Here is a 14,606-nt window from a genome sequence, read left to right on the forward strand (position 1 = left end):
TAAAGTCGTGTTTCTTGTCGAGTACTACATAAGTACGGACCAGACGTAGCAACAAACGAACTATTCCAACCGTTGTAGTATTGTTCCCTATTTCTACCTGTCATTGTCCAGACGTTTCATTAATGTTCACACCAATAGGCTTGTTAGTATAATCATTCAGTAGATTCATGGAAAGAATTCTGAAATCAGAGCGCCATGAAACATAATAAAACGGTCCATTTGGATCAATATATGTCAGAAGCCAGAGATTTGTTAGAATAATATTTTTCGAATGTACTTCTGTGTCATTTCCATTCAATATAATTTGGATATTGATGTGTTGTGCCATTCCATCTTCCCAGTCTATAGTTTCTGAAATCGCATGCTTAAACTCAGTTGAATCATTACTAATACGGAAAACACATTCGCTTGATGAGTTGATAGTAAGTGGATCTTGACGATATTCAAATAATCGAGATAGCGAAAGACAGTTGCTTTCGGATATTACAAATATAAGGAGGTAATATCGAAAAAGTCTCATGTATCCCCTGTGAAAAAGAAAAAAAACAGTGTGTTATTTCTCGAAATAAAATATATAATACATCATGGACTGCAAATTTAAGTTCGTTGAAATAAAAAGATATACATGGTTATTTGGTCAACAGATTCATGCGTTTGGCAAAATAGTATATCGAAAAAGTAAAATAAAAAACTCCGAGGAAAATTCAAAACGGAAAGTCCCTTATCATAGATACCTTGGCAAAACCAAATGATAAAACATATCAAACGAATGGACAACAACTGTCATATTCTTGACTTGGTACAGGATATATACTCGGATAAAGAACTAAGATTCCAAACGGAAAGTTCGATTTCAAAGAGAAACCGGAGTGATTTATTTCCCTTTACGGCATAGGTGGCGTTGCGATCACATTGGTTGTTTGTTTACACTTCCGCCTTGGCGGACGATGGAAAAATACTGTTTTCTTTCTCTCGTTGATTTGCGGAATGAATTAAAGAAGAGACATGCTAAAGTGTCAGGGAGGAAGAAAGAATTAATTGAACGGTAAGAAATATGATAGTACTCAAATAAACATATATTTACCCAAAAAATAAACGTCGGCGACTGTACAAATCGGGCTGAATCATGAACATTTGACGAAACAAGTATCATTTTATATAAACCAGAGACCGATCTTTGTCATCTTTCCTTTTAGAAAATCTAACGCATTAAATCCCAATCAAATAGAGTCTGCCAAATGCAATTGCAAATACATGGCAGAGGCTTAATTAGGTTAAGGGGGAGGGGTAAAGCAGAGAACTACATGTACATGTTACAATTTCTTTGCATTCCTACAGTATAATCCTTTTCGAATGCATGTATCACCTAACAGTACCAGAGTTACGTGATGTCATATTACCAAATTTATGTTCTTGAAAGTAATATGGGATATCTAAGACCAATTAATAAGTCAAGTCTGGACTATTTAAATAATAACATTGCAAATGATTAAAGGTTACATGTACATGTATGTTTCACATAAAAGTATCCTTTATGACCTATAGCTAAATGTACATGCACTGCATTTGAAAATGAAGTGATGTCATGTGACTAAAATCATTGTTAAATGTTATCCAACATTGTACTTGATCATCATGATCATGCCTTCATTAATTGTTCATGGTGATTGTATTTTTTAAATATATCATTTTAAAATTCACCAACCAAATAATATATATGTTAATTGACTCGATTGACAGCATTCCAACAACAGAAATTAAAAAAAAATCTAGAGCCAAGAGGGCAACATACAATCTTATAATAATATCATAAACAGGTGCTTGTCCCTGTTACTCCAAACAACTCTTAATTGTCTTGAGATTAAAAGTTTTGAATGAAAGCAACTGAAACAAAACATTTGATTAACTGAAACATGTAAAAAAAAATAAAGATTAAAACAGTTTTTGAGATCTCAACTTTTCATGTACATGATGTAGGGCCTGAATAATTTTCTACCAACAGATTACAAAATGGATTACTTATTTTCAAGTAAATACCAGGTAAAATAAAACAGATGAAAGAAAAATAATTTCTTTCAAAAGCTTGATTTATTGATTATGTTTTGTAGATTGGAAGCCTATGAAAGAAACTTTAATTTTGGAAAATGTGACAACCCTGTTCCGCCAGAATATGTAATGAAATTGCCAGATGCTATGGTTTACAAAGATTTAAATAGTGACAGAAAATTTGCAAAAGTGGAGATCGATGATCTTATATTGTACTTGGGATTGTTTGAAAAGAAGCTTGACCAAACACCTATTAACCTCTATAAAGAAAAATACTTGTGTTACATGATATTATTTAAAAGTGACGAAGAAAATTGTTATTATTTAAAAAGTGGATGTAGGGCTGAAATGAAAAAATCTGTTGTGTACACAGTTGATGTCTGTATAAGTTTCGACGGACAGATTTTAGAAGCACAATGTGAATGTGGGGCAGGTATGGGCCCAAATGCTCACTGTAAACATGTTGCTGCTGTTATATATGGCGCACATGTATTTTCTAGTAAAGGTTCTGTATTAGTCGAAAATACATGTACAGAAAAGTTACAATCATTTCACAAGGTGAAAAAATACACTGACTCTCCAGCAAAAGCAAAGGATATAAATATTCCAGGAGCTGATGAAAGCACCAATATTTCTTATGAACCTCGTAAATCAAAATTTATAAACAGTTCTTCCTATGAAGCATTTTTTAGAAATTCATGCATTAATTTTGCCGCAATTTCTTTTTCTTGCATGCCAATAAATCAACTTTTTAAACCTTGCAACATAATCTTAAGCGTTAGCGCATGATCATGATTATCTACAGAAATGTCCTGAAGTTATCTATTTAAATCAATTTGGGCTTATAACTATGACTGATGAACAAATTTCAAGAAATGAACAACAGACTCGAGGACAACAGGCCAATAAACATTGGCATTTAGAGAGACAAAAGAGACTGCAATCCTCTAATTTTGGGAGAATTTGTAAACTTACTGATAGGTCAGACCCAGAAAAAGTAGCTTTGGAAATTATTGATCCAAAAGTATTCAAGTCTAAAGCAACAGAATACGGAAAGAGATATGAAAAAATTGCTATTAAAGAATATGAAAGAGAGACTGAATGTAGTGTTACAGATTGTGGTATTTTTGTTTCGAAGCATTTGCCATTTCTTGGATCCTCACCTGATGGTGTAGTATCAGATAAGCTTATAGTTGAAGTAAAGTGTCAGTTTTCTGCAAGAGACAAGACCGTATCTGCAAGTACAGTGCCTTATCTTACTGTAACTGATGACATTTTGCATCTCAATCATAATCACAATTACGATTATCAGGTTCAGGGTCAGCTATACTGTTCAAATCGCCTTTATTGTGATTTTAATGTATATACTCTTTGTGACAGTAAATGTTTTCGTATCATGAAAGATGATGCATTTATAGCTCAAATGCTCAGCAAGCTACATGAATTTTACACCAGGTACTTTAAACCAGCAATTCTGAAAAAATTCTTCTATAAAGAGGTTTAGTTCTACATATTTAAAAGCATGTGCACTCTTGTCCTTCAGTTTTGTTTGCAAAAGAGATGTAGACCTTTTTACACCTGAACACACATCCTTATTTTTATACGACCGAAAATTTAGGAATATTAAAGGAGCCAAAAAAAGGTCCCAAATAAGCATTTTTCTTGGTTTTTGCACAATAACTTTAGTATAAGTAAAGAGAAATCTATGAAATTTTAACGCAAGGTTTATGACCACAAAGGAAGGTTGGGATTGATTTTGTGAGTTTTGGTCCCAACAGTTTAGGAATTAGGAGCCAAAACGGTCCAAAATTAAACTTTGTTTGATTTCATCAAAAAATGAATTATTGGGGTTCTTTGATATGCGGACCATTGCCAAATCTAACCATGTATTTAGATTCTTAATTTTTGGTCCTGTTTTTAAATTGGTCTACATTAACAATGATTAAGATTTTAACAAAAATTGATTTTTTTGGGGTTCTTTGATATGCTGAATCTAAACATGCACTTAGATTTTTTACAATGGGCCCAGTTTTCAAGTTGGTCCAAATCAGGGTCCAAAATTAAACTTTGTTTGATTTCAACAAAAATTGAATATATGGGGTTCTTCAATATGCTGAATCTAACCATGTACATGTCAGGGTTGGCAAAAACCCGGGTTTTATGAGTATTGCCCAGCCCAGTGGGAAATACTGGGAAAACCCGGGTTTTACTGGGTTTTAGTGGGTAATACTGGGCAATACCGGGTAATATAAAATATTTGTTTGAATTTTAAAGAGGATTCAGTGATAAACACAAATGCAATACATTTAATAAGATATTTATACCCAATTTTGTTTGTTTAGCATTTGTCTAGATTGGCAAACTGTAAATAGAAAGCAAATAAATCATTTTTTTCAAATGAATATAGCTCCTATTAAGAATTAACAATTACCTGTATTAAAGAAACATCACATTTCAATAATGTATATGTACATAGTTTGCCTTGTTTACTTAATAGAATAATTTTAGTTAATGACTTCACTGATATTTATAATGCCATTATAAGGTACTATTATGCATTTGATCAGATAAAAGCAAAATATTTTCAAAAAGAATAATAGTACTAATTTAGAAGGATAAATTCCCAAACTGTCTAACCACCACCATCAGCAGATCCAAAAAGTGTCCATTTTAGCCTTTAATCCAACAATATATGATGTTTATCTTGTATGGTCCCTGTCTTGGGCAAAATGAAGCCGCCTTTAATTTGAAATCACTGTCAATTTTATATTTCCCTGAGTTTGGGCATAACATAATTTAACTAGGACTAAAAAAAAGTCCCTTATTTTATTAAATATAGGGATAATAACAGGACCTTTCCAAACATGTTCAGGGGTGGATCTAGAATTTTTCATAAGTGGGCCAACTGACTGCCTAAGAGGGGCTCCAGTCATGCCAGGTAATCAACCAATTTTTTTCCCAGAAAAGGGGGGCCTGGCCTGAAAAACCCTCCTCTGCTGTTTAGGGAAGGGGTTTGTAAAATTGTACCACACCCAGAAGATGCTATTAGTTTTTGTGATCTTATAAATTTCATAACATTTTTACCATGGTATGTCGTAGTGATGTAATCCTCCTCTCTGAAATGACTACGACAGATGTATACGTATTTGCTTGGTGGATTCCAGCTTTGGAATCGATTTTTCCCTCTCCGGATACCAATTATCCATGCCTTCCTCCGTTCTTTTTCAGCAGGCAAAATGTGATCTTCACTGTTGGTGCATGCGGGCACAACACAATGTGTCTTAGGTATAACTATTTACACAATGCTACGTAACTAACAACGCCATATTGTTTATCCTAGGGACCAATGCGATGGTAGCGCCCTCGATTTTGTAATCACGAACGATAAATCACTCCACGTTCTCATTAGCTAAATCAAAGCTCAAATATATCAAACGAATAGAAAACAAATGTCCTATTCCTGAATTGGTACAGGCATTTTGTTTAGGTGAAAATGGTGAAATAATCCTGATTTTATAGCTAGCTAAACCACCAACTTGTATTACGATCGCATAAAATAGGGACGAAAGATACCAGAGGGACAGTCAAACTCATAGATCGGAAATAAACTGACAACGCCATGGCTAAAAAAAAAAACAAAACAAACAGATAAATGATAGTACAGACGACACAACATAGAACATAAAAGACTAAGCAACACGAACCCCACCAAAAACTGGGGGTGGTCTGAGATGCTCCGGAAAGGTAAGCAGATCTTGCTCAACACGTGGTAACCGATGTGTTGCTTATGTTATTACAAATCCAATAAATAGTGTAATTAGATAGGTCCTATTCATGAAAAGTGAAGGATATTGTAGTTACGACATATCCGATATTATCTGTAAAACAGTTATTCCTGAACGGTCAACCAAGTTTTGATGGGAAGGATTGATTTCAACTTTACCATTTTGAACTTTTGGTTTGATAGATTTCTTGTGAGTAGCAATCCTTTATCAAGGACATCATTATATGAAATACAAGCCCGGGAATAATAATGGAAAGTTCACAATTGGGAAGCTGAAATCATCTCTTTTGTCGTGAAGTTTTGTCAAATTGTCAATTTCTAGATATTAGTCAAGAAATGAGGCAGACTTAACTGTATATGTAGTATCCTTTATCTCCAGTTCGATGGGATATAGATTCGTTGTCACCAATTTTTATATTTTTTAGTGAGAGAACATCATTTATTTAGCGTGTATTCTTGAGGATACGCATTGCGCAGGGCGGATGTATCCTTGAGGATACACGGAGCCAGGGCGAGTGTATCCTTTAGGATACATAAATTATATCCCAATAAAAACCACGAATTAGCGCTATTTACCGTTCTTAACAGTTAAAATCAATGTTTCAATTAAAATTTACGATATCTGAAGATATCATTTCAGTTCTTCAACAGCTCTGATAACATCGTGAAAGATAAATAAATCAAATCGGAAAATTTTATTTGCTAAAATTGGAACCGGAAACACGTTCTAAGGTCATGTGGGGTTTCAAAATGGCTCCTCTCGATAACGAGGAGTAGAAGTACAGCTGTTTTCTGTGTTTTGATGAAGCCTTTTATAATTCTTAGGTAAATTTAACTATATAATAAAAATAAATGGTTCAATATATCTTGAATAAATATGATAGGGATCTTTTTAAAGCCTTTAGTCTCCCCCACAAATCGGAATTTGACAAGTAAGTTTTTCGCGTTCATGGCTTTGCTACAAAAACAATTCTCGATTTCGAGGGAACAGAGATATGGCTTTGAAAAGCTGGTATTTGGGTGACACATACACTTTAAGTATAGGAGAAATAAGCAGATAGGGCTGTGAATGTACAAGAGAACAATGCACGAAATTGAAAGTAGTTTTGGAAGTGAAACTTCGTCTGCTAGTATTGCAGTGTAAAAATTTCGTCAGACGAAACTGATGTAGAATTTGCAGGCTCGGTGAAACTGATGTAATTAATGCCGGACAAGAGGTCTTACTTAATGAGGAAATGTTAAGAATTGGTCATAATGAGCAGGGGAAAGATAACAGTGAGGAGCAGGAGGTTAAAGTTAATAAGTGAAGAGATGATGGTGGTTGATGGCACAAACAATGAGTTTAGTAGTGTTGAAAAAAAAAGGTCTACCACAAATATTTGTCTCTTGTGGGAATACTGGACTAAGTCATGTCATGGGTGCTGAAAAAGAGGTTTTAGATTTCTGGCAACTTTATAAGGACAATCCTTTTCTTGAATCAACCAAACTTATAACTTTAAGCCTTCGAGTGATTTGTATAGTTTGCTCTTATCTTGTGCTGTTATACCACTATCCCAGGTAAGGGGTAAGGGTTGAGTGCTCACAAACAGGTTTAACCCTGCCACACTCATTATGTGCCTGTCCCAAGTCAGGATCAGATACTTCACTGGTTGGTTGATGTCTGTCATTTTTATTTTCGATTAATTGTTTTGTAATAAATTAGTTATATATATAGGCAGTTAGTTTTCTCAGTCGAATATGTCTCATGTCTGGCGGGCCTTTTATAGCTGACTTTACGGTATGGGTTTTTCTCATTGTTGAAGGCCATATGGTTGCCTGTAATTGCTCACATCCACTGTATTTGAATTTTGGTGGATAGTTGTCTTATTGGCAATTATACCTCATCTCCCTATTTTTATATTTACTACAACATTCAGCAAAGGCCAAATGACAACAAAATGCCTTGGAGTTTGAGCTACAAATAAGAAATGAAGGCATTTCTTGGTTTTGCATACCATCTACTAAGTTGTATTGGTTAACAGATCCAATAATAGTCACCTCAATATTTTCTTGTACAATAATTAGGGACGGGTATTCCCATAGTTTATGGTACCTTCATTTCTCTGACCATGTAAATAAAACCTGATTAAGTGACAAAAATGTTGATCCTTTCTGTAATATTAAACCTGTTGTTTCATTAGCCATATCATGGAACTCCGAAGGACAAAAAAATGTATCAATCTTGTTAACTTTATATAATATATATATTGGTAAAGTTAAATGTGTAGTAAATGTTGGCCAGTTCGCAAGATAAGAGGTTAAACTACCCCTTTGCCATTGAAGCTACACATTCAATATATTTTATATACTCAGTTTTGCAAATTACACAATCAGAAAAGCCACGAACAAAGCTGTTGCATATTTGTAATAGAGGAAGTTGATGAGACTCAACCTTTGAAAAAAAGACCAACTACAAAAGTATATATATATTTAATGGTAATTTATCTATTTTTTGTATTTATTTATAAAAGATATTCTTGACCAGCTATATTCTCTGATTGAACCTGGGAACAGTATACATGTTCATGATTGAAGCAAAAATTGAACTTTTTTTTTAAGTATTGCAATGTATACCAGGGACAATGAAACAACAATCATCTCTTGTTTGTTTAATAACACTCTTTAATATCAGTGTTAACAATATTAACAGCGTATCCGTGGTATCCGTATATGATCGTATATATCATGGCACTTTCAAAACAAGTAGTCGTTCGTCGATTGACAGAGTTGTCTTTTCATCAATACAAATAGTGGTCGGAAACGAAAAGTCAAACGGCCAATTTATGAGGGATAAAAAGCTTCGGTTTTGCTATAAACGATGTTTAAATGACAAAAACGAGTGATTAGACAAATAAGAAGACTCGGTAATAACAATTTGCTGAAAATTGTCCGTTTTAAACCCATTTTTTACGTAAACAAGTACATCCGAATGTCGACATTTTGGCAACATTGAGCTAACAAGGTAACAAAATCGATCTTTCGAATATGACAGTTCTTGTCCATTCATTTTTGATGCGTTTTGTTATTTGAAATTGCCATGTGATTATGGACTTTTCAAATTGATTTTCCTCTAAGTTCAGTATTTTTGTGATTTTACTTTTTTCAAGTATTGTAAAGACATAATTCTTTGTTTTTAATTTAATTCCCTAGGAAAATCTTTTACAGAGCAACCTTTTGAACTTCTGTATCAGTTGTTTAGGCGATCTGGAAGGCGATCTGAGCCTGCGTTCTCGAGTTACAGCACGTTTTTCAAGTTGCAACTTTCTTTAAGCACCGGTCACGAATTTAATTCAGGCTGGAGAATCTGAGCGTGCAAATTTTCCTCGGCCACAGAATCCCGCGAAAAAAAAATCAATATTGAAAGTGTTAATAGATTTAACCGAATTGTTTCAAGATTAATGAAATGTGTTATGCAATTATTTGGGCTCACCGGCACGTCGGGTTACCTGATCCATGTAAATCAGATTTAGTTTTATCTGTCAAAGAAGGTGCTTTAAGATTAATAGGCCATACTGTAAACAAAAAGAGCTAATTACTCCGGAAATTTTGAAACATATTGTATTGTTATATGGTAATGATGAGTCCACTTTAAAAGATCAAAAAATAGCATGCATGTGCTTATTGTGTTTTTCTGTTGTTTTTTCTTTATTTTTCAGAATTGTCAAATTTGAAAAGAAACAACATAACTTTTTTATGATTCATATGTGAAACTTTCTCTTGAAAAGAGTAAAACAGATGTATACAGAGAGGGTAACGATGTTTTCATTTCTAAGACTAATACCATCACTTGTCCATTCAATATGCTACACAGGTATTTAAGTTTGGCAAATATTTCTTCAAGTAGTACGGAATATATATTTCAAGGTTTAAGCTATGGTAAAAGTAACAACAATTATACGCTTCGTAAGTCAAGAAAAATATCGAATTCTTCCGCCAGAGACATTTTACTGTCCGCTTTTCATAAGTTAGGTTTAGACGAGACTAAATTTGGTCTTCATAGTTTGAGATCTGGTGGAGCTACGGCAGCTGTCGCATCAAAAATTGAAGATAGGATTTTCAAAAAACACGTTAGATGGAAAAGTGATCGTGCTAAAGATGGCTATGTTAAAGAAAATTTAGAAGAAAGGTTGTCAGTTACAAAAAATGTTTGATATATATAATTAATGTGTCCATTTTTGGCCGATCCTTTGTTTTGTTCGAAACTTTGCTGCACTCGTTTAAACGTTTAAACAGAACATTATGAAAATATTCTTTATTGATATGAAAGATTCTATTTCATTATTTCTCATGTGTAAGACATTTATGCTGCAGTGGTCTTTGTGTGCTGACAAAGTGATTTGAGGACATTTGAATTATTTGATAATAAAACTTTGCTGCACTCGTCTAAGCGAGCTGTTTCCAATAGATATGTGTTTGAGTTTTTGGTCATAAATACTTTTTTTGCGTTTAAGGGCACGAATAAGAAAATAATTACCATTGTGAATATAATTAAGTTTTTATGTTTTTTAAAAAGAAAACGCAAGCAGAGCGTTTGTAAAAAGCCATAACAGATAATTTTACTTACAACATTTCGACTACTGCACAAATGTTTTGAAATTAATTCTGTAATATTTAAATGGACAACACATTTCACACGGATGTACGAATTATGCTTTACCACTGATAACCCAAAATAAACATATAATTGATACCAGGACTTACATAGACATGGATGGCACTGATATATTATATATATTAGATAATTTTGCAATGTTTCCCGTCAAAACAGATATAATTTGATATGTGACACTAGGAAACATAACAATGTTCAAATTTTGTATACGTCATACATGTATCACTTAAAAGTCGTGCACATTAAAATAAAATAGAACTCTATTTTGATAAGAATAAAAAATTGAATATTTTTTAATTGTTTTCCTTAAGTCTGTTGATATTTATATTTTGGTATTGTACAATGTTTTCCTCAGACTCTTTTCACTGAAACTACTTGATGTAAGATATGAGCGTAATACTATTGTATACTTTCCAAAAATGGGTCGTTTATTATGCATCCGTATACATACAATATAAACATGATAAAATACTTAATATTCGCTATGTTTGGTTTTATCCATGGAGATTTAATGACCTATCAATTAAGATTGATAGATTTAAAAGGAGGGGTAGGGGTTGCGATGCTTTTTTCATAAAAAAAAATATTCTCATCCCAAATTTGAAAAAAAAATATATATATATAATCATCAAGCAAATGACAAAATAAACTGTTTATTCTGATATGAAAAAAGAAGATGTTGTATGATTGCAAATGAGACAACTGTCCACTAGAGACCAAAATGACACCGAAATTAACAGTTAAAGGTCATCGTACGGCCTTCAACAGTGATCAAAGCCCATACCGCATAGTCAGCTATAAAAGGCCCCGAAATAACAATGTAAAACAATTCAAACGAGAAAACTACATGTAACAGCCTTATTTTAACAAACGTACAAGCTTTTTACTTTTTTGTTAAAAGGTCAATTTATATATTTTATCAATATTTCATGAAAATTAACAAACCTACATGTAGTTTAATTTACTCATGGTGTAAGGTACTTCCCTAATATGTCTGATTTTTATCGCATGCATGCACATGATGCATGTAACATATTGTTACTATAGTGAATAGAATTAAGTTTTGATTTTTTTAAATAGAAAACGCAAGCAAAGCGTAAGTAATAAGCCATAACAGATAATTTTACTTACATCATTTCGATTACTGCACAAATAATGAATCCAGATTTTCCCCATACCTTATAGTGTTAAATTTTGAAAACCACATATTTTGATTGTTGCTCCCTTATCTTGATGGCCATAAAGGCAACGCTAGTGTACCATTGTTAAAAAGTCATGACTGAGAACAAAACGGATCCGAGTTTCAATCCAAAACCTAGGGAACTCATCAATGGTAGGAGGAAAGGCATGGAACAACAGAAACACAGAGATTCGACATAAAAAAAATCAAACATACATAAAAACTATTTGATAGCAACTGCAATATTCCTGACTTGGTACAAGTCATTTCAAGAACAACTGGTGGGTTGAACCTTGTTTTAAGGCTAGAAAAACCTTCCGCGTATTTAGCAATGTTACAAAACATCGTACAAATGATAAAACTACGTGACAGAAATATAGCACAAACATTCGCAATAAAACTCATCAAAGAAAAAGGAAAACAAAGTAATACTAAAGTTTTTTTACCACAGGCTTATAATTTAATAAACCAGACGCGCGTTTCGTCTACACAAGACTTACAAGTGACGCTCATGAGGATACAAATTGTTATGCCAAAAACGGCTAAGATAGATAATCTATGCCTGTGATAAGAAAATGAAAGACACTAATAGCAAGCTAGCAATAAAAGAGCAACTGCTGTTTTTTTTTATCTGAAATAATTTGTATTTGCAAGAAATGTTTCACAGCTTTCTATAACGAATCATTGTGTGATTTCAGAAGAATTCTAAAACAAAAACTGTACGAAGAGTGATACGAAAAAGTGATATCAAATCTGCTTTAATTTGATTAGTTTATCAAGTATCACACGACAATGTTACGGCATTTTTATTGGCTATTCCTCAGGCCTTTGACATTAAAAGGTTAACACGATGTACATTTCATTAGAAACATACATCTATGTGATTTCTTCAATGATATACTAAATAATCACACATTTTACCTGACAATTTTCTGTTTGTCAAATTGAACTATGCTGACCATAAGAGAATAAGGTTTAACAACTTAAAATTTCATATCACTTGATATCAACTCTCGATATTTAATTTTTATTGTATTGAGATTAAATATCTCGAGTTGATATCAAGCAATATCACATTCTCAATCTTTATGAAAGCTATATAAGTATTTATCCTCGACTAAGTCGATGACAACAGATACCTGGGAGTGGTTTGACTTGTTTTATTGGAGCTTTTATACATGTATCGTGTACAAAAAAAGATTTTCAACTCATTTTAAACTATAAGTTTTCAATCCTCTTCCCACTTATCCTAAATAAATTAAAGCCGCCAATGTATGTTTTTTTCTCCTATTCCTGATATGACGGTATCAGTCAGCACAGTCATTTTGTCGAGTTGTTCTGATCATTTATTTAATCGTTGATAAAATCTTCACTATTCAGAGTTTATGTAGTCTGAAGAATATATACATTTGATATTGACATTGGAATGCGCCTTCTGATGAACATACATTTATGATAAAACAGGAGAACGTGTCTTCAGATAAGATTTTAAAATGTTTGGTAAAGACGAAGCATAGGTATAAAATATCGAATCAGATTGATACTGCAAAACAAAGAAGAACGGCTTAAAACCTTTAAAATGACGAACAAATGACTTGCGATTGACAGATCTAAAAAAAATTCCATACTGTATATATGTTTGTTTATGTATATACCATACCCTACAGTAAAATTCAATGTCCAAAAACGACACCAATTTCGTGGATCCTTTTAGTCACGTTTGTATCCACCTATTAACTAAATATCTGCATAATAAAGACAATAGAAGTATACCGCTTTTCAATAGTCATAAATCGATTTAACTAATCCGGGTCACATATCAAAACAAACGATACAACAGAAACATTGAGCTGATTCAACAATTATCATTTTTTGTTTTGATTATGTTAGGGTTTTCTCCACTGTGATATGTTCTTCCTTTGTTCTGAAACATATAAAAAGATTTTAATTTTGCAGATGAATTTGAACCGATATCAAACTGTCGTAGTTATTTCTGTTAAGATAAATAGTTATTTTCGCTCGATTTGCTTTTGTGTTTATGAATGCTTATGTGAGTATAAAAAAGAAGATGTGGTATGATTGCCAATGAGCCAACTATCCACAAAAGACAAAAATGACACAGGCATTAACAACTATAGGTCACCGTACGGCCTTCAACAATGAGCTGAGCACATACCGCATAGTCAGCTATGAAAGGTCCCGATAAGACAATGTAAAACAATTCAAACGAGAAAACTAAGGCCTTATTTATGTGAAAAAAATTACAGGCTCCCGACTTGGGACAAGCACATATATAAATAATGTGGCGGGGTTAAACATGTTAGCGAGATTCTCCCCTTCCCTAACCTGGGACAGTGGTATAACAGTACAACATAAGAACGAACTATAAAAATCAGTTGAAAAAGGCTTAACTCGTCAGATGGACAAAAATACAAGTGGACGTGGGCCAGATAATATTACGATATTCCCGATATATATTATTATTCAAACAATGTTTTTTCAAATCATTATGATAATTTATAGTTTTAAATGACATCGGATATTAGTCTATACAAACTACGCATTAAATATATTAAATTTTGCAAAAACGGAGCTCGAGGTTTAATGATACATTGCCTAAAAAAGGAATTCTAACTTACCTGGTCAAATGAACCCGATGGATATATCTATTATTTTCATATAATATATGCATATACTTTTCAATATTGATGCCTTTAGTGGATTTCTAACTTAAGATATGGTAACACACAGAAGAAACACAAGAAGCAATAATGCACTTGCACACTATTCCGTATTCATTTTTGTTTACTTGCAACCACGTGAACTATGACGAAACAAATGTTTAAACTCCATGTTCTTGATACTCCAATCGTTTTTCTTCCCGACATAAAGATATTATTAGATTCATTTATTTCCAAGAAATGTACAAGTACTAGTTTGGTCGA

General features: G+C 33.0%; 1 protein-coding gene across 1 annotated transcript; it reads left to right on the forward strand.

The window, feature by feature from the left end:
- The first annotated feature begins 929 nt into the window (after positions 1-929).
- On the forward strand, positions 930-2,944 carry LOC143078192 (uncharacterized). The gene is made up of 2 exons (XM_076253129.1): positions 930-1,045; positions 2,109-2,944. Exons 1-2 carry the CDS (start codon positions 948-950, stop codon positions 2,833-2,835), a joined length of 825 nt encoding a protein of 274 aa, XP_076109244.1. The 5' UTR covers positions 930-947; the 3' UTR covers positions 2,836-2,944.
- Positions 2,945-14,606: the final 11,662 nt, after the last annotated feature.

The sequence above is a fragment of the Mytilus galloprovincialis genome, chromosome 6 (assembly GCF_965363235.1).
Source record: "Mytilus galloprovincialis chromosome 6, xbMytGall1.hap1.1, whole genome shotgun sequence".
NCBI classification, from domain to species: domain Eukaryota; kingdom Metazoa; phylum Mollusca; class Bivalvia; order Mytilida; family Mytilidae; genus Mytilus; species Mytilus galloprovincialis.